The sequence below is a fragment of the Symsagittifera roscoffensis genome, chromosome 7 (assembly GCF_963678635.1).
Source record: "Symsagittifera roscoffensis chromosome 7, txSymRosc1.1, whole genome shotgun sequence".
NCBI lineage: Eukaryota > Metazoa > Xenacoelomorpha > Acoela > Convolutidae > Symsagittifera > Symsagittifera roscoffensis.
Genome location: NC_087068.1, coordinates 16,060,388 through 16,087,819, shown reverse-complemented (window position 1 = coordinate 16,087,819; position 27,432 = coordinate 16,060,388). Strand labels below are relative to the sequence as shown.

Sequence of the window (27,432 nt, the reverse complement as noted above, 5' to 3'; positions counted from 1 at the left end):
ATTGGAGTTTTTAGTTGGTATTAAATGAAATAAGCCTTTGCTAGTCAGTTCGACTTCATGGAACTATTTTTATCTTCTTTTATTTAGTCCTGAATGAGACGAAGATGAAGATGAAAACACTTGTTCAGGTAGATTTTTAGCGGTCTAAAATGCTTTTTACTCTCATTTTTTTTACTCTTAGTGGTTCAATTTTGATTTACAAGCGCAGATTAAGTTTTGACGGATCTACTTAACAATTACCCCCCTTTTTTCAAGAAAATGTTAATTGTTAAGCAGGGGATGGGTAATTGTTAATTAGGTTAAGTAAATCAAATTTTCGACCAATCGGAATGCAGCAAAATTCGAATTATAAATAGAACGCTCTCTAATTTATGGGCATCAGACATAGGTCTTCTAAACAAAATTATGGTCCATGTCTTCACTAGCAGTATCGTTTTCGGTTACCTTTCAAATGACCAAACTTTTGTGGTTCGACGACTGTGTTTGTTCAAGGTAAACTCTTCTTCGGCTTAAAATACGCAGAGTAAAGAATCATTAATGCAGCGTAGTTAATCTTTTCCCACTCCCATCCTTAGTTGAAGCAGAAGCCTGAAATTTGTCCCGTTTTCGTTTCGTACTATAGTTTTATCTTAGTGCACCTTCACTCGGCAAGATAATTCGTAAGTAATTCATTGACAATTTTCAGTGTCCAATTTTTGTGCTCTATTACTGCGGATAAGTATGATCGGGCTAGGCTAATTAAATTTCTTCATGGTGTACTGCTTGATGGTTTTTGAGAGGTTTCGAGATATTCTGATCAAGTCGAAACGCTAAAATTTTGAGTTTTCTATATATTTCCAAAGTTCCTGTGGTCTCCACTACTTTAAAGTTGTCTACCTATCACAGCAACAAAACCCATGACTGGCGAGTAATCTTTTCGAGCTTAAATTTTATTATAACGGGGAGGGGTTAGTTAATTGCGGGTAGTTAACTGGTATGTTGGATCCGATTTTAAATATTAGCGCTTGGAAAGTTAACTCATGTCCTGGGCTTAAGTAAGTAAAGAAAGAAAGTCATGCCGCTTGACTTAGCTAGTTTTTTGTTGCTGCGATAGGACGATAACTTAAAAAGTCTAAACAGACATTGTCAATCAATAGGTTTCAATGGATGAAGGAAAATAGATTTGTAGAATAAATTTTAACTTACGTACAAAAAGGACTGGGAACAAAAGACTGGCTGGTATAATGTTCTATATTGTATCATAATATCCGAAGATATCACGGTATCATTTAAAGTATGAACAAATTTATGAAAATGGCTTAAATCAATTTTTGACTCGAATCTTAATGCAAGATTAGCATTTAATTAATTTGCAGGAAAATTAGTAGACTTCGAACGAATTATTTCGAAATTGCAGTTTAAATGATTCTGTTTCAACAGCATAAAAACGACTTTTTTACGATTCCATTCGAAAAAAATCGCTTTTATCTGAATCTTAAAACGGAATCTTAAAAACTGCAACTTCGAAATAAAACCGTCTTTTACCTACCCAATTAAAAGTGTCGTGTTTTCGACAGGTATCAACAGTAAACGTCACTTAAAATCTTATAATTTCTATGCCAGTTGGCAGTTATGTTGCTTGGAAATTGTGCTATTTTGGAATTCACCATTTTAAAAAAAAGTTTTATTAACATGATTTCAGGTGTTTAATGTAGAACGTTGCACCTCCAGGTCACAAGAATCTTACAGGATCAGAAATTTCTTTATCGCCAATTGAAGCCAACCATTCAACTCATTTATCTGTCATCTCTTTAAACTGTATAGACTTTGTATTTATCTCGTTGTGTAAGAAACAGTACGTCTTCTAATCTTCACGGAGAAATGTTGTTTATTTTTTCATAGAACTATTTCGGGGCTGGGCTACTTTACTCGGTTTCTGCAGTCATAATTCCGATCAAGGTGTGAAATTGTATCATCATCATAATCACTTCTTTTCTTCTGAGTTACTGGACTCATTTTGTATTTTGTTCCTGTTCGTCTTCACAATATACCTTTTTCGTAATAAATACGAACGTTAATAAATAAGTTAAGCTTTAATTTTGTAAATTTTATCTGGAAATTGAACAGTTCTTGTCGTATTCAATCTAAATTTAACTCTTTAAAACGGATCCTCGGGCAAACAAAAAAATCTTCAAGGTTTAGAATTACGACACTGAATTCGACGTTTTCATTTCATTTATTTTGGAAATTTATCATCTTCGAATTGGGTAACTTGCTTTACCTACCAACGCCTCTGCTCTATTCATTCACAATAATTGCAGATTCCATCACACATGCCAAGCACTTGGGGAAACAGACTTGGGCTGAATAAACGAACTCGATGTACTTAAATTTGTTGTGCTATTTTGCAATTTTTGACAACAGCAGTGGAATACCTGATATTCAGTTGCTTTATTTTGCAATATCATTTGCATTTTCTTTCCAACTATTTCCAAGGTTGCTTGTAGACTAGTTAGTTTTTAAACTGATAACTTCCTTGATAAGTTATTACTTTTTCCGTTCCTGGAGAACAAAGTTAGAATCGCCTCACTATGTATCGTTACAAGACCAAAGACGAGCTAACAAGCTCAATGGATACTCTCAAACGACTTATAGTTGCAATCCAGAACAATGACGAGTCTCAAGTCGAGTCAATATTGACCAATCAGATGCCGTATGTGAACGAATTGATCGACATATCGGAAAATGGAATTTCGAGCTCATCGGCTGGGAGATCGCCGTTAATGATTGCATCTGAGCTAGGTAAATGATGTTCATAATCTAAAATAAGGTAAAATCAAATTCTTACTTAAAACGACGGTTTTGGAGCTTTAAAGTTAGCTGAGAAATTTCGTGCTTATTGCAACAAATACTTGAGTAATGATTAGGAGTGGCAGATTTTAGACGATTTTCTGAAAAGTTTTTTTTTGTCCACACTTGAACAACAAAAGCAAAAATTGATTCAACAAAGTTTTAAAAAACTGTTTTAGGCCAACTGAATATAGTCCGCATGCTTCTGGAGTACCCGGAGATAGATGTGAATGTGGAGGACTCAGACTGCTGGACGGCTCTGATTTATGCCCTGAAAGAGAAACACGAACAAGTGGCCAGACTTCTGATTGAGAATGACGCTGCATTGCGAAAGGTAAAAGAATATGACCTGTTGAATTTGAATATGGTTCAAAAAATGAAGTTGAATTATGTTTCCTTACGAAATATTGAAAAGAAGATAGGTTTTTAATTTCTTTTCGCGCAAACATTGCCGTCTTTTTAGGCTTTTAATGCATGTATTGCGGCGGGTTTCCGGGCTGATTTTTTTGATCTGGGAATTTTGGGTGAATGAAAACACTGAATCTTAAACATAATTACTCATAGTTTGGGTTAGTTAAATTCCTATGTCAAATGCGCTGCTATACAAGCTTTGTTCTAGTGGTTTTGCTTCTTGAGCTTTACTGAAGACAGCAGTTTTCTATCGTGAACTGGAAATACTCTAAATTGCTTCATAGACAACCCTATTTTTCCTTGACCTGCCTTGAAACTACGAGGTTTTTTATCTAAGTGCCCAAAATAGTTAATCGGAATATATCATTTTAGCTTACATGACAATTATTTTTCTCGCCCTTTCGGCGATCTGATTTTTCGGTTTGATGATTCTTCATCTTGGTTACAACAGTCAGCAGGCCATAATTAGTTGATAATCAGTTATTAAGTGATGATGAATGAACTGAAGACATTTATTTTGTTCGTGGGGTTTTTTGGTGTTTTGTTTGCTTTAAGTTCAGATCGATTTAATTTGCTAAAACTGAGCAAAATTAAGCTCTGCAATAACAAAATAAAATGGTGCAAAAAACGTGAATTGTTTTTAAAAATTTTTCAAGAAGTGGATTCAAGTTTTTAGATTTCCCAGCGGAATTAAAAATTAAATTTTTTTTTGACCCAGTTTTCGTTCCGACGTTTTAAAAATTGGGAGGAATTTGTATTCGTGTTTTCGTTTTTTTTTCGACGCAAAATCAGCTACCATAAATAATCAGCGGAGAGAGTTGAGTGACATATCATATTAAAACCTTTGCAGTCGCGATTCGAACGACATTTTTTTTACCCCAATGTTGAAAAACGTTAGTTTTTTGAGAATTTAAGAGCTTTTTTGGAATCCTGAATTTCCTAAATTCAAAAAACTGCATTAGTTTTTTTCGATTTTTGTTGTTCTAATAATTTTTCTACAATAAATGTTTTTTTTTCAATCTAATTTTACTATAACTGTCGAATATGCTTTATCTCTAATTTTTCGCTCAGATCCTTTTATCACACCACGCCGAAAAAAAACGACACTAATTTTTAAAAAATGTTTGTATTTTTTATGCATATGGTCGGAAACTTTCTGTGCATAGTAATCTCTTTTTGTTTTCCATGCAAAATCAGGTGTGATAAATAATCATCAGACTCGGTTGAGTGATATATCATATTAAAGCCAATTTTGTTTTCCACGCAAAATCAGGCACGACAAATAATCATCAGACTCGGTTGAGTGATATATCATATTAAAGCCATTTCAGTCGTGATGCAAACGGCATTATTAAGTTTCCTACACATGTTTCCAGTGTCGAGAAAAACAGGTTGAAATTTTGATTGTTCGTCTATTTTCGAGCGAGAAAAGCGATCGAATAACGTTCGTTAAAAATGAACACTAGCATTTTGGGCTTTAAAAAATTTTGAATGTACTTAAACGAAAACTGCATGTTGTTTTAAAAGTTTCGCTTAGCGCTTCTCTGGCAAAAAACTTTCAACATTTATTTAAAATTAAAGGGGGAAAAATTGACAAAAAATTAAAATGTGTTTTTGAATTTTTTTTTCATTTTTGTGTTAATTTATTTTTTGAAGACAATGGAATCTTTTACGCCTAGTTCACTAAATTTCGACGCGTTCGTATAGTTCTATCATCACACGATTATAAAAAAGGGACAAACATGAAAAAAAATAATTTCTGAGAATGTGGTCCGAACATTCTGTGCTGCTTGAGCAGCAACCGGCTATCCTTGTCTCCAATTGGGTTAGTTTTATGAAAAAGACCAATTATAAAAACTTCTTGAACTTCAAAAAGCTTTAACGTTTAGTAGATCTCGAGTTCATTGACACGTTGCTAAGTTTCAGTTGCTGGTCTTGAAAATGAAGATATGCTACGATTTTTAAAAGTGGTGTCTTTTGTCGAACAGTATACTTGAGTATACTTTATGATTTTTCATTGAGGTATTGCCTGATAATTCATCGTTCATTTGTTATATATTGTCTCAACTGATTATGTATGGGGATATTAATTTGAACAAAAGAGTTCGCTTTTTTAAAATCTGATCGATTATTATTTTCTCAGCGAAGCTTGTCGATTATTTTTGATTTGTTTAATTAGTCTCGACATTCAGTTCGCAGCTATTTGAAAGGCTGGGAAATGATTCTTCCGCTTGTGTGCATTTTGAATTTATTAAGCTGCCTGTATTTGTTATGACATTACTGGCAGACCATTTGGTCTGTTTATTTTATGCTTAGGCTGCTTTATCTCAAATTTGGTGTTTGGAAGTCTGGTATTCGCCTTTTCAAAAAAAATTTTTTCGGCTAGGTCTGCTTTTGGCTTGTTATTTTTGCTTGGTCAGGAAATTTTTCACTGTCGACTTGTATTGGCTAGGCTAGGCGGAATTCTGTTGTACCGGGTCGAGTGTTGAAGACTAGAGATTTAAAAAATCGTTCGTTTTTTCAGCCCGATCGCAACAATTGGACGCCGCTAACATGGGCTTGTTTCTTGGACATCCCAAACTTAATTCCTCTTTTGGTTGAAAAGGGAGCAATTATTGAACACAAAGACAGTTACGGAGTCTCGTGTCTGTCGTGGGCAGCAGGACGAGGCAACGCCGAAGTTATCTCTTTACTTTTGGAACGAATGAATATCGAAACTATTAATTCGCCCGATAAGTACGGAACAACTGCGCTTTTATGGGCATGCAGAAAAGGTCACTTTGACTGCGCAAGTTTGCTGGTGAGTTGCGGATCCGATGTGAATATGTCTGGAATGAACGGTTGGACGCCTCTTATTGCAAGTGTATGTGTAAATAACCAGCGATTGGTCGATCTGATTTTATCGTGTCCAACACAAATCGTTCAAATTGATTGTGTGGACAAATCAGGAATGTCGGCTTTAATGCACGCTGCCAAAAAGGGCTCTGTTGAAATCACAGAACTTCTAATTGAAGCGAAAGCATTCGTGAACAAAGTCGACCAGAAAGGCGATTCGGCTTTAATTCACGCAGTAAAAAACGACCATAAAGATGTAGTTAATGTTTTGGTCAGTCAAGGTGCGGATGTTGATCTAATTGGAAGCGAAGGCAAAGTTAGTCTTATGATTGCCATCGAGAAAAACGAAACTGAAATTGCGAGTATTTTAATCAAAGAAGGAGACGCGAAGGTCAATGTCCGAAATACAGCGGGTGAAACGTGTTTGATACGCGCGACGAAGAAATCGAACTTCAAAATAGTGGAGATGTTATTAGAACGAGGAGCTAATGTTTTCGAGACTGATTTAGAAGGAAATACAGCTGTGCACATAGCTGTAAAGGCCAAAATGGGTGCCATTACTCAACTGTTGCTGAGCAACCCGAAACACGGAAGGATTCTCTACATGCCCAATAAATCGGGAGAAACACCCTATAATTTAGACACTTCTCAAAATGAGTCACACGTTTTGAACCAAGTGTTCGGAGCCCGAAGATTTCTACCAGCTGAAGAAAATGAAACGAGTCATCAGCTTTTGGGATACCACTTATACTCAGCGTCCCTGGCTGACTTTTTCAGCGAGCCATCTCTACCCCTCCCAATTACGCTGGGTTTATTTGCCCGATGGGGCTCAGGGAAATCTCACTTTTTGCCCAGACTTGAAAACGACATGAAGTCTTTCTGTCAACCTCTGCCTGTTTCGCATCAAAGTGAAAAACGCTGGGTGCTTTACTTGATTCTACTCATTTTTGCAGCTTTTATCGTCCTTTTTGGTTATTTTGCACCTCACGGACTAGCAGTTAAAATAAGCATGATGTGTTTTGGCAGTTTTCTGTTCTTATTACCAGTAGTTGTTATTGAGTTAATTCGCTGTTGTTCTAGAAGATTCTCAGGCGCTCATTCTGCTATTGACAAAATCGACAATTTCTTAGCTTATGTCCATCTTTTGTTATGTATCACATTTCTTCGGCCTCCCAGCAACAGAGGCAGAAAAATCCAAGATGGAACCGAAGCGCTTCCGATGAGATTTCTGTTTTCAGACAGGTCAAGAGTCGCGGATATCAGCGAAGAAACTGGAGTTGCAAAACTTGTTGCTTCTCTATGCGCAGAGGCTGAACTTGAATACGGTTTCTTAGCATTCAGGCTTTTGCAAGCATCGCTTAAAAGCAATCACGGACGTCAATCAAAGTTTAAACTGACATTTTGTATTCCCACATATGTGCATCTGATACTGTTTGTACTTCTGATTCTGACGGTGGGCTTTCTCTTGATGTTAGGCCCGAACGAGTTCATGATTCCATGCATTGCGTTGGCCTCGGTAGCCTTGTTTATTTTGCTAATTCACTTACCAACTATAGTTCGTGTGTGTCAATCTTTTCACAGGTCGCAATACAAGAGATCTCTGCGTTTGGCTGAAAAATTCAACAGCATGCCTGAAGGAAAGTTTATTCAGCAATTGAAACAAAATGTGGAATCATTGGCGAATATTGTGATAGGAATAGACCAGTTTGCAATGCGATCTACAAGAATGGTAGTTTTTCTCGACGGGTTAGATCGTTGCGAGCAGGATAAATTGATGAAAATCATCGAAATGGTCACTATTCTATTTTGCTACCCAGGAATGCCGTTCATTGTTGTATACTGTCTCGACCCAGTTTCGATTATCAAGTCTATAGAACAGAGAATAAACACGCAAATTATAAACCAAAATATTAAGAGTTACGAGTATATGCGAACTATAGTACATCTGCCGTTTTACTTTCCAGATAAATCTAGAGATAACTATTTCTTAGAAGCGATGAAAGGTCTAGTAAGTTCGTCTTTCATGCATTCGCAAGACATGTTAGCGGTCGAAAGGTCACCTGCTAGGGCTATTTCGTCACGTACAGTTAACAGTAACAGTCAGAGATTGTTCATACAGCGAGACTACAGTCATGTTTCGGGACATAACAATGCTTTGTATCATTCATGTGTTCTCTCAACTTGGAATCTGAGCAAAATGTTAACATCAGATCGTGATTGTCTTCATGATTTGAATCCAAAAGAAATGCAACGTCTCATAAATATAATATCGGTAACTGGGCGTCTTCTAAGAGCGTACAAAATAAGTTTTGATTGGAAAAAATTAGCTTTTTGGGTACACTTAACTGAGAAATGGAGCTACCATACATCTTGGATATTGTTCTATTTACTGAAGAATTCTTGGAAGTTTCGTCTGACTACGACCATAAGAGATGTGTTTGAAGATTTAAAGTTGACGCTGCCTCCTGTGAAAAGCGACAAGATGTTTGAAAATGATTCAGAGCGCCGGTTCCTGGAACTGTTTTTGACAAACCACCACCCGCAAATAACCTTGTCCGATGTTAGAAATTTCTACCCACATACCGTAAACCTGGACCCTTCTTTAAAGACTTACATTGACGCTTTGCCTTCGGAATCAACTACAGATCTGAGAGCTGAGGCTTGTCAGACAGAGAATTTGGTTACTTCTGGAGATTCTGGAGTTCCATCAACATCGTCCGCTCTCGTAACGACATCAAACGCGGTCAGAGAATCGAATTGGCACTCATCTGGAGGTTATTTGAGTACAATTAATTCTGTTAATCTGAACGCAGGAGGAACAGTGGGCGAGGAACACAATCGGGATATCCGGGTGACAAGATCTCCACGAATACCATCATCGACCCAACTGCAGAACTCAGGTCGGAACCGACATTTAACCGATTACTCTTTAGACGATGTGTGCAATGTTTTAAGTTCAGAAATTGAAGGAATCGATTCAGCGAGGTTGTATGACTACAGAACGGTGCTTCGAAGTCAGAATATCAATGGTAAAGTTTTGGCGGTATGTGACATGGAAGAACTTAAATGTTACCTTCATATGACCTTCGGCGATTGGAATTTGTTCAAGCAATGGGTATACACAAAACGCATGTTGGATTCGGAAGAAGAATCGGAGACCACAGCCACTTCTCGGTCACTTAATGGCGATGAAAACCATGTTTTAAATTTACCTGATGGTCTTCCGACTTCGACGACTAACGACGATTCATTTGATGGACGGGATTATAGAACTGCAGTTTCGCCTAGTGAAGATTTACAAAGCGAGCAAACCGGCATTGCGAATCAGGAAACAGAACATGTGTCATTTATAACGGCGACTGGTGCAGATGCTAGACGAGAAATTGTGGAGAGCCGAAGTAGCAGAACTAGTAACTCGACCCACATCGGAAGTTTCTTTGCCAACGCTGCTTCTCCGAATTACACTGCCTATTCTGAGAGTACATTTTCACCCCAGGAAGCTCAGGAATTGAGGTCTCACAATCCGAACCAACTCATCCTTAGACAGCCGACATCGGAGGTCGTGACTTCGGTGGTCCATTCCCAAATAAGCCCGATTCCCCTTTCAAGTCCAGTGGTAACCCCAAGTAGGTTCACAATAACAGCTGCCAATATAGAAATAGAGCCAGTCAAAGACCCACCTGTACTGAAACTCTCAAGTAAATGGGAAAAGGAAAAGGAAGCCAGTATTTCAGATATATTCCAGCAAGACTTCTTAAATAAACAGACCAAAACAAATCAAGAACCGACTAGAAAATCAATGCTTTCTTCGAAAAACTGTCGACCTGTTTCAGAAATTGAAAGTAGGAGACATTCTAATGTTTTAATCACAAGAAGAAGTCAAAGCACTGGACGAAGATGTTCTTTAATACATAGCGGGTACGAGTTTGGCAATTTGCAGCAAAATGGGAAAAGATCGAATGCAAAGTCAACAACTTACTTAAGAATGTCACCATCATTAGATGCGGATCTATCATTACATGCATTGGAGACCAGTTTTAAATCTAATGATTCTGTAATTGAGAAAGTCAAAAGAAGTATCAGCATTAATAGTATTCTGAGCACTAATTCTTCAAATCCGTCATCGTCGCCTAGAAAACGGAGATCGATGAGGACCAGGTTTGAATCTGATAAACTCCCGTTTTGTGTTCAGGAAACAGAACAATTTCAGTCTAAAGCGGAAGCTATGTCTTCCAAGAGGGGCGATAAAGAACAAAACAGAAAATCGTGCATGCCTAATATCTTGTCAGGTGCAAATCACAACACGGATTCTTCTTATGTTTGAAGATGAAGTGTCTATGTGTTACATGTTGTCTGCCAAGTGCTAGAAATTACTCCATTATAGATTAGTGAAATTAGATGTTCGTTTTCTCAGAAGAAAATAAGAGTGAAAATCGTATGGTAATTGGAGTATTAAAATGTACGATGACGCAGGTATAATTACTCAAAATATCTGAGAAAGCAAAAGATCTGAGGAATTCGAATTTTCAATTGCTTAATTTTGAACTTATTGTACAGGTTTCATTTAATGTGTGTCTTATAGATTGTATCACACCAATTCAAAATGAGTTATCTTTTTCAGTATCTCTATTTATCAGGCAATTTTTTGCGCACAATTTTTTGTTTTACTGTAATACCCAAAGAGTCGCCGATCATTTGCCTACCTTTTTTTTTTAAAACTTTTTGAGACTCCACATGAATGATATTGATGTCTATCGCTTCTGTCACCTGAAATCAAAAACTTCTGTCACCTGTGATCATTTTTCACTAGCTGTAGCAGCTTAAAAGTTGTGAATTTGCGATAAATAAAAATTGAATTGAGCAAGCGATTGGTCTTATAATTAAGTTACGGAATGAGGAAATATGAACTTAAAATAGCGCAGGGAAGATTTAAAAATTTTCACAAAATATTTAAGTTTTTGTCATTTGTTCAGTTTTTATTTGGTTAGACGTTGCAAGTGTGTTTTGCTTTTTACGCTAGCCAGCTTTAGTGTGCGCAACGTAATATTGTGACTATTTTTTTCCAACCTAAGACACAAATATTGGCGCCACTCTTGGTGGCATCTTTACGGCATTTTGATAGCATGTGCTTTGACATTTTCTCTCTCAACCCTATAGTGGGTTGCTATCAGGGTACACTTTAAGTCTACAAATCTAGCGCCAAGTATAACGGCTCAAATCTTGTTGGTCTTCGAGATATGGCGTTTTATATGATTTTTTTCAACTTTTTTTTCAAAAAACTTAGATATAAAAAAACTTACCGAACTAGGAATTCTCAACCCTATAGTGGGGTGCTGTCAAGGTACTTTCATGGATTGAAAATCCGATGCCCAAGTATGACTGCTCAAATCCTGTCGCTTTTCGAGATATATCGTTTTCTATGATTTTTTCAATTTTTTTTTTTCAAAAAATTTAGGTATAAAAAACCAACCAGATGGTGGGAAGCTGTCAATGTACACTCAAGTTTTGCAATTGTTCCCTCCAAATATGACTGCCCATATCCTTTTAGTTCAGGTATGTGGCGATTTTGATGATTTTTTTTTTTTTTCATTTTTTTTCTTCAAAAAACTTAGGTATAAAAACAAGCTAACCGAACTTGAATTTCTCATTCTTAAGCGGGTTTCTGTCAGTTAAAGACCAGCGTTGGAAATCTGTCCTTTGAATTTGATTGCTCAAATTATTTTCGTTTCTGAGATGGGGCGGTTTTAATGATTTTTAACTTTTTTCAAGAACTTTAAATTAAACAAAAACGAACCGATCTTGAAATTTGCAGCCCTAATGATGGGGTTCTGTCAGGGTACATTCAGGGGCTACTGTCAGGGTTTAAATCGGGACTCTCACTTTTACTGCTTAGTTCTCTTTTGTTTCCGAGATATGCTGTTTCTCATGATTTTCTTAAAATACTTTTTCAAAAGAACTTAGATGTAAAAACAACTAAAAGAAATTGAAATTTTAACATTATGGTGGGATGCTGTCAGAGAGCAGTATAGGGTAGCAAATCTGCCCTCTAATTTTATCTGCTCAAATATTTTCGGTTTTCGAGATATGGCGTTTTTTTAAATAGAAACCCCGGATAAATGAGCCCAGATTATCTTCACGGTTGCATTAAATAATGCTGTTTTAGTACGTGTTTTAGGAAGGTTTTTTTTCTACCTTTAACGATCTATTTAAAGCACCGTAGGTGCGATTCATGCGCTAATTTATACATTATGTGGCTTTATGCTTTCCAATTTATTACATGCAAAAATTCGGGTGTGAATGCCTTCTGTTTGTTACATTTCAAACAATTTCAATTGTGTCTATTCGTTTTTGGTGTCACTGTTGAGGTAAGAGTACCAATACGCCTTAACTTAGTTTTCTACATTTTTTAAAAGCGTATACCAAAAAAAATTATAAACGATTTCGATGTTTACTTGAAACTATCTAGATTTGTTTTTCTCACAAATGCTAAAATTTTTCAAGCTACGTGGGAGCTTGAGAGTGAATATTTTTACGGGAACATGTGAAAAAACATGTACTGACTACATTTCAATGCTTCAGTTCGTATTCCACTTCAACTATAAAATGACATTCCAATAGCAAAAACGCGTTTCTTACAATGCATGAAGGTATAAAAGCGCGTAACGCATAGTATATTTAAAAAATCATATTGCCAAATTTTTCCGTACTGTCATTCAGATTTTTATCAATAGACGATTTTTTTAATGTTCCATTTAGCCCCCAGGAGGCTTGAAAATCTTAAGCAATCGCGAGAAGGCTTCCGCTAGTATTTTTTTGCCGAAAATTGTTAAAAACTTTTTGCAATGAATTGAGGACCAGCAGACGCGTTCTCGAGAAACATAATCACGCAAATTCTAATTTCCACGACAACCTCTCGCTGAAAGGATAGGCGAACCTAGGAAATTGTAAGGTTTAATTTAAATACAAATGGTGGATCTAACCAAAACTCTAGTTGGCTGCTTTTCCTTTTTTTCCCACCTGCAATTTCTGATAAGTAATTGTTTTGGTTTTCTTTCGCACTTTCCTCATACACTACAAGTTTTCAATTTCTTAGTTTCCTTACGTGTTATTGTGACTTAATGAGTCATATTACGATGTAAAGATTGAAGAATGAATGTGTTCAAATTAGTTAAGTTGCTCACAATGCACTATTTTATTAGCTTATGAGATCGTAAAAACAGTTTTTCATAACTGAAATTCAAATGGGTGAGGAGTTTGTAATGGGTCAACAGCACTTCTAATTTTTACGATATTAGCCTCTCGAATAAAAGGTTGAAGAGCCTAAAAAGAATGCAATTTTTTATGTAAGATTTTAAAATTTAAATGCTGTTGGATGTAACCAAAATGTTGGTTGTCCGTTTTTCGGTTTCTCCCACCTGCAATTTCTGACAAGGAATTGTTTTGGGCTCTTTCGCATTTTCCTCATACAATACAAGTTTTCAATTTCTTAGCTGCCTTGCGTGTTATTGTGGCTGAATGCGTGATGTGACAGTGCAAGGTGGGCAGAATCTGCAAACTTTTACACGTAATTGTTTCAAGTTCTTTTGCACTTTCCCCCCTACGTTACAACTTTTGAATTTCTTAGTTTTCTTACGTGATACTGTGGCTTAATGCGAGATCTTACGTTGCAAGGTATGAAGAACGAGTTTGTGCCCAATATATAAGTTATTTAAGTTATTTGACAAATTTCATGACATAACGTTAAAGGAGTTTATCAAAACTGAAGTTTAAATGTGAGGTGGGAGTTTTCGAGCTTTTTTGTTACCATTGTTCGTTTGGGCTCTTTTGCAGTTCCCCCTTTCAAATTCAATTTTGAAAAGTTTTGTCTAAGTTGCCATAATGGTGTGAAATTTGGCATGTTGAACAAAATGACAATCGTGAAGAGATTTGGTCTTCATATTTACACTAGCGCCAGTTTAGTGAATTATTAAGAACCTTTTTTTTTCTGACCTAAGTCTAGCAAATATTGCTGCCACTTTTGGGGCATCTTTAAAGTTTTTTTCATAGCATGTGCTTAGACATTCGAATGGTAATAAGTTAACACAGTTGATGCAATTTTAATTCATCAAATGAACCAAAAAAGCGATTTGTTTCAAAACCTAACAATCATAAAAACTCGATTTTAGAAATTTTTCAACTCAGTTTATCTCGCGATTGTTTGCAATTCATAATTTATACATAATGTGGCTGTATGCTTTTCGATTTGTTACACGCAAAGTTAGTGGGGATGGATGCCTTCAGTTTTTTAGATTCCAAAATATTACTAGCAAAATTGAGTCTATTTGAATTTGGTGCCATTTTTGCTGAATGGCCTTGGCAATTTATTAGCATATTTGTGACTAGTGTTTGTCGCTGGCTAAGCTTGCGTGGCTGAGTGGTTAGAGCGTGAGACTGAAAATCTCTTGATTGCAGTAGGTCGCAGATCGAATTCTAGACCTAGCCGAATTTTTGATAATTCGAGGCTTCTTTTTTTTTTTTTCTTATTGCACTTTCTAGAGCTGCTTTTTGCCGTGTTATCGCTAATGTTTATGACGTAAAGCTTTGCCTCTGTGTTCACATCGTAACATACGCATTCAGCCGTAATAACACGGAAAACAAACAGAAATCGATATTCTGTAAGGTGGGGTTGAAAGTGGAAAAGAGCCTTCGATTGGTACAACAGTTAGTATGCGGACTGATTAGGTCATGACAAACATGTTTTGGCTTCATACTTCAACTAATCAAACCTTTCGTTACACTATATGATTAATGCATTGGAAAGGAAAGCGATCTTCAAGTTTAAAAAAAAGAGCCAAACACCATCGCCAATTAACAGGTGACGAAACACCTATCCTTATATACACAAAGTCTCAAAAAAATTCAGAGGCTTATTGGCAATTATCAAGTTTGCCTCCCATTCTTAAAAAGGCGACTAGTGTATGAAAAAAGGTGTTTAAGTTTGTTTTGAACGACGTGTTTTAGTATAATTTATAACTAAGTAGCCTTTAGGATGCCCGATTTCAACATAAATTAATGGGAGGCCATAAAAAATGACTTGTGAAAAATAAATGATTATAAACCGTACGTCACTTTGATCCTCGACTTTTTTGGGATCAAAGGAATGAAGAAACGAGTATGAAATCAGTTTTTCCGAAGGGTTCAACGTTAAGGTCACATAGCGTCTAAATAAGCACGTGGATTTTTAATCAATATTCCACAACCAAGTTTGACTTTTCACGAAGTAACTCAATCGGAACAAAGAAAAATCTAAAATATATCTCAGACAAACTTACAATCTAATACTTTCACCATACTGACTCAGCAACTAAAAAGGGCTTTTTTGCAGTTTCCTATTTCCTTTATATTTACAAAATGCAGTTACTTAAACGTTTTTCATATGGCAATTTGCATGAAAGAAGTTTAAAAATAATAACTTTCTCATGGTGACACGTTGTTTCGGAAACAATCAAAAGGAGGGGGACAGTAAATTAGCCCTTAAAAGGATAAATGTAAGAATGACATGAAGAAAATTCCTACGCGTAGAAGTTGAACAATATATTGTAACCTAAAAGCAAAACTCTTTTATTACTGTTGAGAAATTTATTACTCGTAGTGGTTAGTACTCCTGGACACTCATTTAAATGGGTGGCAAGGAGAACGTGAAAGTCGTGTGCCGGGTTCGCCCGCTGAATGACAAAGAAAAGAAAAAGGGTGAAAAAGCGACAGTCAAATGTGTCAATCAGCAACAGATACAAATAGAAGGAAAGCCAAAAAAGTACAATTTCGATGCAGTTTGTGGACCTGAATCGACCCAGGAAGAAGTTTATGATGCGGGAGCGAAGAAAGTGGTGGACGACATTCTGAAAGGATTTAATGGGACTATATTCGCATACGGACAGACATCATCAGGAAAGACATTCACTATGGAAGGTGCGTGTAATTCGAATTTTATGGCCTAGCTCATCTTGCCGAAAAGTTTGAGGCAGACAGCTAATGGAGGCTCTTTTTCCTTCCCCTCCCACCAGCGAAATTGGCTCTTTTACAGTCCCCCCCTTTCAAATTCAATTTTGAAAAGCCTATTCAACGTTGTCACAATGCAATGAAATTTGGCGTGGTGAACAAATCGACAATTCTGAACAGATTTGTTCTTCATACTTTACAGCGTAACTTCACGCATTTAGCCGTAATAACACGTAAAACAAATATAAAACTCGTTATTTTGAAAGGGGGGAACTGGAAAAGAGCCGCGAAATTTCACTAGCCAAAATTTGTTCACATTATCGGGTTGTTATAAAAATCGGTATGTGGACTAATTAGGCTATGAAAAACATATTGGTCTTCGGCTCTTTTCCAGTTCCCCCTTTCAAAATCAATTTTGACAAGCTTAATTAACGTTGTCATAATGCAATGAAATTTGGCGTGGTGAACAAATCGACAATTGTGAACAGATTTGTTCTTCATACTTTATAGCGTTACATCACGCATTTAGCCGTAATAACACGTAAAACAAAAATAAAACTCGGTATTTTGAAAGGGAAAACTGGAAAAGAGCCTGGTCTTCATACTTAACCTTGTAAAAGCCCTCGGTACAACATAAAATTTATGCATATGTGAGGTGGGGGAAAAGGAAAAAGAGCCCTGATGGAAAACCTAATGGAAAAATCTTTTTTCTCAAAAAATTCAAAGGGGGACCGGAAAAGAGCCAACCGTTTTTTAAGGGTATTTGGAATCGCAGTTAAAAGAGTTTGCTGGCAATATTTCAAATTATAATTAAACATCGCTCATTTACAATTTTCGAGAGGCCGAGTATTTTTTTTCGTTAATTTCAGATGAGCAAAACTGATTTTTAGTCTTCCCTAAATCTTTAAAAGTATCAGATGTCGGTTGCAATAGATATCATAATGATGAGGAAACTTGCCGGCTCTTTGCGACTTCCCCCACATTTGATTTTGAAAAACTAATTTTACGTTGTCATAATGTAATGAATTTTTGCATGGTGAACAAACTGACTATTGTAAATTTATTTGTTCTGAAATGTGAGGGGGAGTGGAAAAGATCCGAATGCTTCAGTCATAACTTATAAAAATTTTATATGGTTGTTATATAAGCTCTTTTTATCTCTGCAATTGTTAAATGCATTTTCTCTTTATCACTGTAGACGAGTATCAGTTTTTTTTATCAAGAGTGTGTGTCTTATTGGATTAGCGTGCCAATCTGACAACCTAAACCTGGCTTTAGTTTTTGAGCCCCATGTTTAATTTAAAATTTTTATTCGTTAAATCACAAAATTAAGTTTCAAAAAATTATTCATACCGCAATTTGCATGCTACATCTGTTTGTTCCTGACTAATTTTACAAAACTCTGGGGGTTTGTGTGAAAACATAGATGTCGGCCTAATTATTGTTGGCTTAGGGCTCTTTTCCAGTTCCCCCTTTCAAAATACCGAGCTTTATGTTTGTTTTACGTGTTATTACGGCTTTAATGCGTGATTTTAAGCTGTAAATTATGAAAAACAAATCTGTTCAGAATTGTCGATTTGTTCACCACGCCAAATTGCATTGTATTGTGACAAGGTTAAATAGATTTTTCAAAATTGAATTTGAAAGGGGGGAAACTGGAAAAGAGCCTTTCAAATTCAATTTTGAAAAGTCTATTTAACGTTGTCACAATGCGTTTCTTGTTATTTCAACATTTTTCACAATAAGAAGTTCGAATGTTTTAGATACGATTTTAGTAGTACTATCACTTTGAAGAGATCAGCTCCGTGTTTTTATGGCAAACTAAAATTTTTCCACCTTAATGAAAAATAATTGATAGTCTATTGTTTCTGCCTATTATTTGTTGGCTCTTTTCCAGTTCCCCCCTTTCAAAATACCGAGTTTTATGTTTGTTTTACTTGTTACTTAACCTTGTAAAAGCCCTCGGTACAACATAAAATTTATGCATATGTGAGGTGGGGAAAAAGGAAAAAGAGCCCTGATGGAAAACCTAATGGAAAAATCTATTTTCTCAAAAACCAAAAGGCGGACCGGAAAAGAGCCAACCGCTTTTTAAGAGTATTTGGAATCGCAGTCAAAATAATTTGCTGGCAATGTTTCAAATTATAATTAAACATCGCTCATTTACAATTTTCGCGAGGTCGAGTATTTTTTTCGTTAATTTCAGATGAGCAAAACTGATTTTTAATCTCCCCTAAATTTTTAAAAGTATCAGATGTCGGTTGCAATAGATATCATAATGATGAGGAAACTTGCCGGCTCTTTGCGACTTCCCCCACATTTGATTTTGAAAAACTAATGTTACGTTGTCATAATGTAATGAAATTTTGCATGGTGAACAAACTGAGTGGAAAAGATCCGAATTCTTCAGTCACAACTTATAAAATTTTTATATGGTTGTTATATAAGCTCTTTTTATCTCTGCAATTGTTAAATGCATTTTCTCTTTATCACTGTACACGAGTATCAGTTTTTTTATCAAGAGTGTGTCTTATTGGATTAGCGTGCCAAACTGACAACCTAAACCTGGCTTTAGTTTTTGAACCCCATGTTTAATTTAAAATTTTTATTCGTTAAATCACAAAATTAACTTCAAAAAATTATTCATACTGCAATTTGCATGCTACATCTGTTTGTTCCCTACTAATTTTACAAAACTCTGGGGTTTTGTGTGAAAACATAGATGTCGGCCTAATTATTGTTGGCTTAGGGCTTTTTTCCAGTTCCCCCCTTTCAAAATACCTAGCTTTATGTTTGTTTTACGTGTTATCACGGCTAAATGCGTGATTTTAAGCTGTAAAGTATGAAGAACAAATCTGTTCAGAATGGTCGATTTGTTCACCACGCCAAATTGCATTGCATTGTGACAACGTTAAATAGACTTTTCAAAATTGAATTTGAAAGGCCGGAAACTGGAAAAAAGCCTTTCAAATTCAATTTTGAAAAGTCTATTTAACGTTGTCACAATGCGTTTCTTGTTATTTCAACAGTTTTCACAATAAGAAGTTCGAATGTTTTAGATACGATTTTAGTAGTACTATCGCTTTGAAGAGATCAGCTCCGGCATGTTTTTATGGCAAACTAAAATTTTTCCACCTGAATGAAAAATAATTGATAGTCTATTGTTTCTGCCTATTATTTGTTGGCTCTTTTCCAGTTCCCCCCTTTCAAAATACCGAGTTTTATGTTTGTTTTACGTGTTACTTAACCTTGTAAAAGCCCTCGGTACAACATAAAATTTATGCATATGTGAGGTGGGAGAAAAGGAAAAATAGCCCTGATGAAAAACCTAATGGAAAAATCTATTTTCTCAAAAAACCAAAAGGGGGACCGGAAAAGAGCCAACCGCTTTTTAAGAGTATTTGGAATCGCAGTTAAAAGAATTTGCTGGCAATAGTTCAAATTATAATTAAACATCGCTGATTTACAATTTTCGCGAGGTCGAGTATTTTTTTTCGTTAATTTCAGATGAGCAAAACTGATTTTTAATCCCCCCTAAATCTTTTAAAGTATCAGATGTCGGTTGCAATAGATATCATAATGATGAGGAAACTTGCCGGCTCTTTGCGACTTCCCCCACATTTGATTTTGAAAAATTAATTTTACGTTGTCATAATGTAATGAAATTTCGCATGGTGAACAAACTGACTATTGTAAATTTATTTGTTCTGAAATGTGAGGGGGAGTGGAAAAGATCCGAATTCTTCAGTCACAACTTAAAAATTTTTTATATGGTTGTTATATAAGCTCTTTTTATCTCTGCAATTGTTAAGTGCATTTTCTCTTTATCACTGTACACGAGTATCTGTTTCTTTTATCAAGAGTGTGTGTCTTATTGGATTAGCGTGCCAATCTGACAACCTAAACCTGGCTTTAGTTTTTGAGCCCCATGTTTAGTTTAAAGTTTTTATTCGTTAAATCACTAAATTCAGTTTTCAAAAAATTGTTCATGCTGCAATTTGCATGCTACATCTGTTTGTTCCTTACTAATTTTACAAAACTCTGGGGGTTTGTGTGAAAAAATAGATGTCGGCCTAATTATTGTTGGCTTAGGGCTCTTTTCCAGTTCCCCCATTTCAAAATACCGAGCTTTATGTTTGTTTTACGTGTTATCACGGCTAAATGCGTGATTTTAAGCTGTGAAGTATGAAGAACAAATCTGTTCAGAATTGTCGATTTGTTCACCACGCCAAATTGCATTGCGTTGTGACAACGTTAAATAGACTTTTCAAAATTGAATTTGAAAGGGGGGAAACTGGAAAAGAGCTTTTCAAATTCAATTTTGATAAGTCTATTTAACGTTGTCACAATGCGTTTCTTGTTATTTCAATAGTTTTCACAATAAGAAGTTCGAATGTTTTAGATACGATTTTAGTAGTACTACCACTTTGAAGAGATCAACTCCGGCATGTTTTTATGGCAAACTAAAATTTTTCCACCTGAATGAAAAATAATTGATAGTCTATTGTTTCTGCCTATTATTTGTTGGCTCTTTTCCAGTTCCCCCCTTTCAAAATACCGAGTTTTATGTTTGTTTTACGTGTTATTACGGCTAAATGCGTGATGTTACGCTGTAAAGTATGAAGAACAAATCTGTTCACAGTTGTCAATTTGTTCACCACGCCAAATTTCATTGCAATATGACAACGTTAAATAAGCTCTTCAAATTTGAATTTGAAAGGGGGGACTGGAAAAAAGCCTATTTGTTTTTTGAGCAGTTTAAAGATAAATTGAAAGTCTTTTCGATGTGCTCATGTAATGGTTGTATTTTTTTGATACAGATGCTAGACCGATTTCTTTGAAAATTTGTTATTTTTTTAGTTTTTATCTTAGGCACAGGAAGCCAATGAATGAAGTATTGTCTAGAAATTTAACACTTGTCATAATCAAATCATTGAATTTATGGTTCAATTTATTGCAACATTAAAGAAAATAATAAGATTTTCTCAGTTTTTTTTAACGGTTCCTTTTTGGTGTGAAGTTTTTCCAGTGAGTTTTTTTTTCAGTCTGCGTTGCCTCGAAAGATTTCAACATATGCTGTTTAAAGATTGTTCGTACGATAATTTGAATGTAAGAATTGATGTAAAAGTTTGTTCACTTAATCACGCTGACAAGTTTTATTGCAGTTAAGATCATGAAGAGTCATTTTAAAGAAGCTTTCATGAATCGAATTTCAGAAAAAAAAACAAATCAAAGAAATGTAGGCGGGCCATTTTTCTATATCTTAGGTGTGTTAAATAATCACTTTTTGTCCCTTCTGGAATACTCAAAAGTTTCTCATTTCTTACTATCAATTTAATTTTTGACGGAACACTTGGTTACGTTTTTGTATCGCACTTTATGCGAAGCTCGGGTTCAAGTGTAGTATTTTGCAGATATTTTATTTAGATTGAAAATTTATTTGAGTTCTTTGTACATACAAAAACATTCATTGTTTTGTGAAAAACTATTTAGGTGAAATTTTGGAGTCAAGTCTACGATTTCAAATTCAAAGAAATCATTCAGAGAGTACTCCATTTGAAAATTTTTTGAAAACAGTAATAAAACTTGGATTGCTGGAGGTTTTTATATATTTGCAGATACTATCCTAATTTACCTCTGCGAGCGTTGTGTAATAGTACGACTATTCTTTTTTTCAATCTAAATTGCAAATTTTGGTGCCACTTTTGGTGGCACTTTTACGGCTATTTGATAGCATGTGCTTTGACATTCGATTAGTAATAAGTTAACACAGTTGATGTATTTTTAATTCATCAAATGAACCCAAAAAAGCAATTTGTTTCAAACAAGTGTACAATAATAAAAACTCAATTTCCGAAATTTTCCAATTCAATATATCGCAGTTTTTTTTGTAATGCATAATTTATACATAATTTGGCTTTATTATTCCCAATTTGTGACATGCAAAGTTACTGTGGATGACTTCATTTTTTTATAGTCCAAATTATAACATGCTAAATTGTGTCTATTTGTAGTTGCTGCCACTTGTGCTGTATCCCATTCAAAATTTGTTTGCATATGAACCTCTTTTATTTGTTGGCAAATTGTCAAGGGCCCATGGCGTAGATGCGAGTACAGAGGTCTTTAAATCTCCTGGTCATAGGATCGAATCCGCCACAGCAAAATTTTTTTCTTCAAGGCTTTTTTATACCTTTTCTTTATGTCACTTTATAGAGCTGCTTTTTCTCTCTAGTGTTTGAGAAGCGCAGCTTCGCCTCTGTGTATATATTTATTTTTCAAATTGAAGTTAGGGTAAAGAGCTGTATAGCTGCAACAATCAATGGATGAGATATGTCATATAATCTATCCCAACAAGTGATCTCTTTGAACGTATTAGTGCTAATAAAGTTAATTAAAAACAAGGAAATCCGGTTACTGTGCAAGTAGCACAGAATGTTTTGACCATAGTCTTTGAAAAAACTACAAGATAAAGCTTTGTTTTTTTCTCAAATTAGTTTTTCTGTGTGGGATGTTAAAAAATTCGGATGTAAAACTATATTTCAAGCATATTTGACATTCACAGTAATACAGGCAAATAATACACAAACATTTTTTTTAGAAAATTGACTAGAGAAACAAAAACAAAAAAATCAAAAGGTTTCAATTTTTTTCCCAATTTGTTTGCAGAAAGTTTTTTTTGTTCCCAGAATGGAGCTACAAAACTCCAAACATTAGTTTTACTTGCTTAAAATTAAGTAATTAGGGCTTAAATTTTAAATTTCTCCTAATTAAGCTGTTGTAAGCCTGCTCGCTTGCTTTATTCGCTCGAATTAAGACGAAAAATCGAAAATTTCAAACCGGTTTATCTCAACTCTTGGAAATCTTTTTCAAAATTTTTAAATGTCTTGCGAATCACGACTGACAATGCTTTAATATGATATATCACTTAACCCAATCCGATGATTTATTGTTGTAGCTGGATTTGCGTGGAAAACAAAAAAAACTGAAACACTGCCGAATACAAAGTTCCTCCCCATTTTCAATGGTCGGATTAATAATGCCGAATAACTTATGAAGCAATGAAATTATCCTCAGTATAAGTTTGGAAAGGTTGTCTGTAATCATTATAAACTATTGATGATTAACTCCAATATATGCACCAAATGGTTTCGTTTTTTGGGGCTCCGGTATGAACGAAAACATTTCAAACTCAAATTACCAAAATAAAATCGGAAAACTTATTTTTTGGGGACTTCGATATTCATTTTGAAAATTCTGAATAGATTTTAGTCAATAGGATGCAATCTGTTTTTGGTTCTAAGTTTTTCGACAATGTAGTTTGAGCTCATTACGATATCACGTGAAAAAGTGTATTGGTTCATAGGTGAGCTGAAGGACAAAGAGATGAAAGGCATCATCCCTCGAATCATAGAAGACATCTACGAGCACAGTAAAGAGGAGAAGAAAGTGAGTTTGAATGTGAAGGTGGCATACTTCGAGATATACAATGAAGTGATCAGGGATCTGCTGGATAAATCCAAGACCAATCTGCCCATTCACGAAGACAAGTTCAGGTCACCATATGTTAAGGTGAGTGTTGTCAGTGGAAACGATTTGGTTGCTTCTGAATAATATGTCGTAGATTTGAATTGATGACTGCTCACTTTATTTGAAGTGCTTCGTATGGCATAAAGATTTCATCATCGAGATAAGAAATGGAAACCTCACTATCGAAAAATGAAACTTTATTTTTGAGTGAGTGATCCAAGCCAACTTGTATCCTGGTTAAAACGCGCTATAAGGTGGGTATTGGGCAGAGCAAATGTATTGCTTGAATTTTTTTCCGACCACTGAGTGTATTCGAGTGTATTTCAGTTTTTCCTTTGTAACTTCCCATTCTTTTCCTTGCAAAATCAGGTGTTAAAAATTAAAGTCAGATAAAGTCAAGTGATATATCATATTAAGCAAGACGAATCATGCTTCGATTGATATAATAAAATTTGAAAAAAGTTTCCAATTTGCGAATTTTATTAAGCTATAAAAAACTTTTTGGGTGGTTTTTGTTCCGAAGCTTGCAATAATAACTCAATTAGTATTATTTTCAAGATTGATTTTTTTCTCTCTCTCTCTCTCTCTCTGCACACACACACCCAAAAAAAAACAAATTTGAAGAAAAATAGTTTTTTTTTAAATCGCTGTGATCGGAACCTTGTGTGCTACTCGCACAGTAACCGGCAATGGTTGATTGTGTTTTAGAATCTGACGGAGGAGAACTGCAACAGTTCGAAAGAGATCAATGTGCTGATTAATAAGGGGAAAAAGAACAGACACACAGCAGGCACTAACATGAATGAGAGGAGCAGCAGATCCCACTCCGTCTTCCAAATGGTAGTCGTTCAGGGTGAGAAGGCTTCTTGAGTAAATGGTGCAAACATTTGCAGTGCTAGTTTTTTAATACCGATTAGGTCATAGCGGGTCTAGAATTACAGTGAGAAAGGTATACAATTTTGTAAAATTAATTCTAAATTCAAAAATGCCGAATGCAAACCGTTGGAATCTTTTTGTGTTCTTCAGATGACAAGGAGAACCACAAGAAGACCACTGGTCGACTGTACCTTGTGGATCTGGCAGGCAGTGAGAAAGTGAGCAAATCGGGGGCCGAAGGAGAGAGACTAACGGAGGCGAAGAACATCAACAAGTCTCTGTCCTGTCTGGGCAATGTGATCTCGGCACTGACTGAGAACAACAGAGCACACGTGCCCTACAGAGACAGTAAATTGACTAGGATTCTTCAGGTGAAATTTGTGTACTTTTTGTAGGAGGGTGGCTTTAAAAGGCAGCACTGCTGAAGGTCATACCCTATCCTGAACCGCCTCCTCTTAGAATTTAATGATTGACTTCTTGTTACCAATTTATAATAACGCGTAAGATGTCTTCGCGAAAATTGTTTGGTCAATGCATCGACAATAAGCCCCAATTGGAAATTTCGTTGAAGATAATTGTATGACGAGTATCCAGCCGACAACAAAAGGACATGCAAGAACTCATTTGTTTTTGTTTTTGAATTAAGTAGTTCTTGTTATTTAAATGATTGAATAAACATAGTTTTTTTGCAGCAAAGTCTGGGTGGAAATGCGAGGACAACTGTGATTATCTGTGTGTCGCCTGCTCAGTACAACGAGGGAGAGACAATCTCCACCCTCCAATTCGGAGTGAGAGCCAAGACCATCAAGAACGTCGTAAAGGCCAACGTCGAGGTATAAACATCTTAAGCAAATAAGAATTGTTTTACTTGTGTAATTGGAGTTTCTAATTTGTTCTAACCCTAGTGAAATATTGCTATCAAAGCTATATTTAAAGCTAAAAAGGGCTAGTTTGAGTATTGCAATATAGTATTTGCCTGATGTTTGTGGCATTATGTCAACGAAAATGTCAAAACTGCTGTATACAATCAGTGTAAAATTTTTATTTTCCTAGATTTTGCAACGACTTGATTTTGCCTTCGTGTTTATTGACTTAATTTTTGTTTTCATTCGCGAAACATGTTAAGGTTTCGGCAGCCGAGTGGAGAAATCGGTTTGTGAAAGTGAACAAACACATGGACAAGGTGAAGGAGTTGGTGCTGAAGCTGTGCAAAGAGACGAAGCAGTGGAGAGATAAGAAGGAGCCCAAGAAGAAAGAACAGGTCAGTATTTGGAGTGGTAGCATTCTCCTCTCAAACTGGAGTTGCTATTTATTAACTCTTTGCCCCGCAAAGTATCACTGAGTTTTAAATTAATTCCCAAATAGTTTTTTTTTGTTTTGAAGTGCCTGAAATAAAGGAGTATGATCAGTTTTAAAAAGTGAATAATAGACACTTAGAAGAATAAAAGCTCGTTTGAAACGCCTTTTTGATAAATTATATCGAATTTTAATTTTTGCGGCTTTTATTTTTGGGATGACACTTTTGAGGCTTTATTTTTGCATTTGACTTTTTAAGTGTTTATGGGTTCCCGTTTTTTCTGCTTTTTCTGTAATTGCTTGCTGATAACTTAATTTACTTCTTATCGCAATTTGTTGCTTATCACGCTTTTGTTTTGTTGGCTTCTTCCTGTCAGAAAAAAAAACATTGCGAGTCATGCTTTTTTGTATAATATGATTAAATCTTGGAAACCCACCCTTTTTCTACTATTAAAATCAATGTTGTAATCCCTCAATTATTGTAGTATTGTGACAAAAATCGCCTCAATTTAGATTTTCGGGTAGGATCCATTTCTTGTTTTCATTCTCGCATGCCTTCATAGATTGACATTGACCAGTTGATCAAGCTGGTTGAGAAGGGCATGGATTTCGACACAAAGGGTGGGGGGAAGAAGGGAAAGGACGGAGATGATGATGATGATGATGGCGATGAAGATAATGATGCAGACGGGGACGAGGGAGACCCGAATGAGCTCAGAGACAAGGAGCGTCTCAAGGACAGACTGTCGAGGAAAGTGTAGTTATGGCCTGTTTTTTGTTTTTTTTTTAAATTGCAGTGTCCATTCTTCCAAACCACTATGAAACAAGAAATTATTTTCCCTTCTACTGGCGTATACATTACTTTTTTTGACAGATTTAACGAAAATAATCTTTAACAGCGGATAAATTTTGAGTCGTGTTTTTTCCACGTGATAAATTTTCTTTTTGAATATAATTTGGGTTATATTTTACGTTTTTTAACCATTGTGCACTAAAAGGGTGGGAATTTTGTTTTTCTTACACATTCATTTGTTACCGACGCCTTGAAAGCTAAGTATTTACACATGCGAGCGCAGTGTTATATTAAGAATCCACATTTTTTCAACCAAAAGTTTTCAAAATGCCGCACCTGCTGGTAAAGAAGTTTCTGCGCACTCCACTGATTAAATCGTACATTTAATGGAGGAAGTTCTTATACTATCTCGAGCTACTCTCTTGTCATTTCTGATCATGTCCACTTAATTCGTTCATGTCGACCAGCGTTATGCAACCCTTATAGGTTCGTTAGCTGTCCACTCATTGCTATTCTTTTGTACATAATGTTTGATTTGCCATTATTTAATGAAAAATAAAATTATAACTGAATTGTCCATGACTGTTATAGGACCTCGATTGCCACCTCGAAGGCCAAGGGTTCGAAGGCCAAGAAGAAGAAGTCATCAAGTGAGATTGAATTGAACTGTATTTGATTGACATCAAGAGAGGGCTCACTATGTCGCACACTCTTTAGTCACCGTTTTTTAGATGGGGGTTATGTTTTGGCGGACTTCGTTTTTTCAAACCAATGATAATTATTCCAAAAGTTGGGTACCGCGATTTTTAACCGTCAATCATTGCGTTCGTATTTCATTTTGTATCAAGTAAATTGATTATTCAGAAAAGTTTATCAAGCTTTTGTTA

General features: G+C 35.6%; 3 protein-coding genes across 4 annotated transcripts in view; all 3 read left to right on the top strand.

Annotated features, from left to right (window-relative positions):
* The window catches only part of LOC134850944 (centrosomal protein of 164 kDa-like), a 556,693-nt gene that overhangs the window by 337,667 nt on the left and 191,594 nt on the right, over positions 1 to 27,432 (top strand). The gene's annotated exons all lie outside the window — the stretch shown is intronic.
* On the top strand, positions 36 to 10,583 carry LOC134850935 (kinase D-interacting substrate of 220 kDa-like). 2 transcript variants are annotated; one of them, XM_063866757.1, is made up of 4 exons: positions 36 to 128; positions 1,682 to 2,781; positions 3,009 to 3,163; positions 5,765 to 10,583. In XM_063866757.1, the coding sequence occupies exons 2-4, from the start codon at positions 2,571 to 2,573 to the stop codon at positions 10,397 to 10,399; spliced, it is 5,001 nt and encodes a 1,666-aa protein (XP_063722827.1). In that variant the 5' UTR covers positions 36 to 128; positions 1,682 to 2,570; the 3' UTR covers positions 10,400 to 10,583. The 2 variants fall into 2 exon arrangements, with proteins under 2 accessions (XP_063722827.1, XP_063722826.1); XM_063866756.1 differs by lacking the exon at positions 36 to 128 and adding an exon at positions 548 to 659.
* On the top strand, positions 15,564 to 27,221 carry LOC134851913 (kinesin heavy chain-like). Its single transcript, XM_063868188.1, has 8 exons — positions 15,564 to 16,023; positions 23,417 to 23,622; positions 24,289 to 24,433; positions 24,607 to 24,827; positions 25,149 to 25,289; positions 25,583 to 25,717; positions 26,316 to 26,509; positions 27,137 to 27,221. The coding sequence occupies exons 1-8, from the start codon at positions 15,735 to 15,737 to the stop codon at positions 27,219 to 27,221; spliced, it is 1,416 nt and encodes a 471-aa protein (XP_063724258.1). The 5' UTR covers positions 15,564 to 15,734.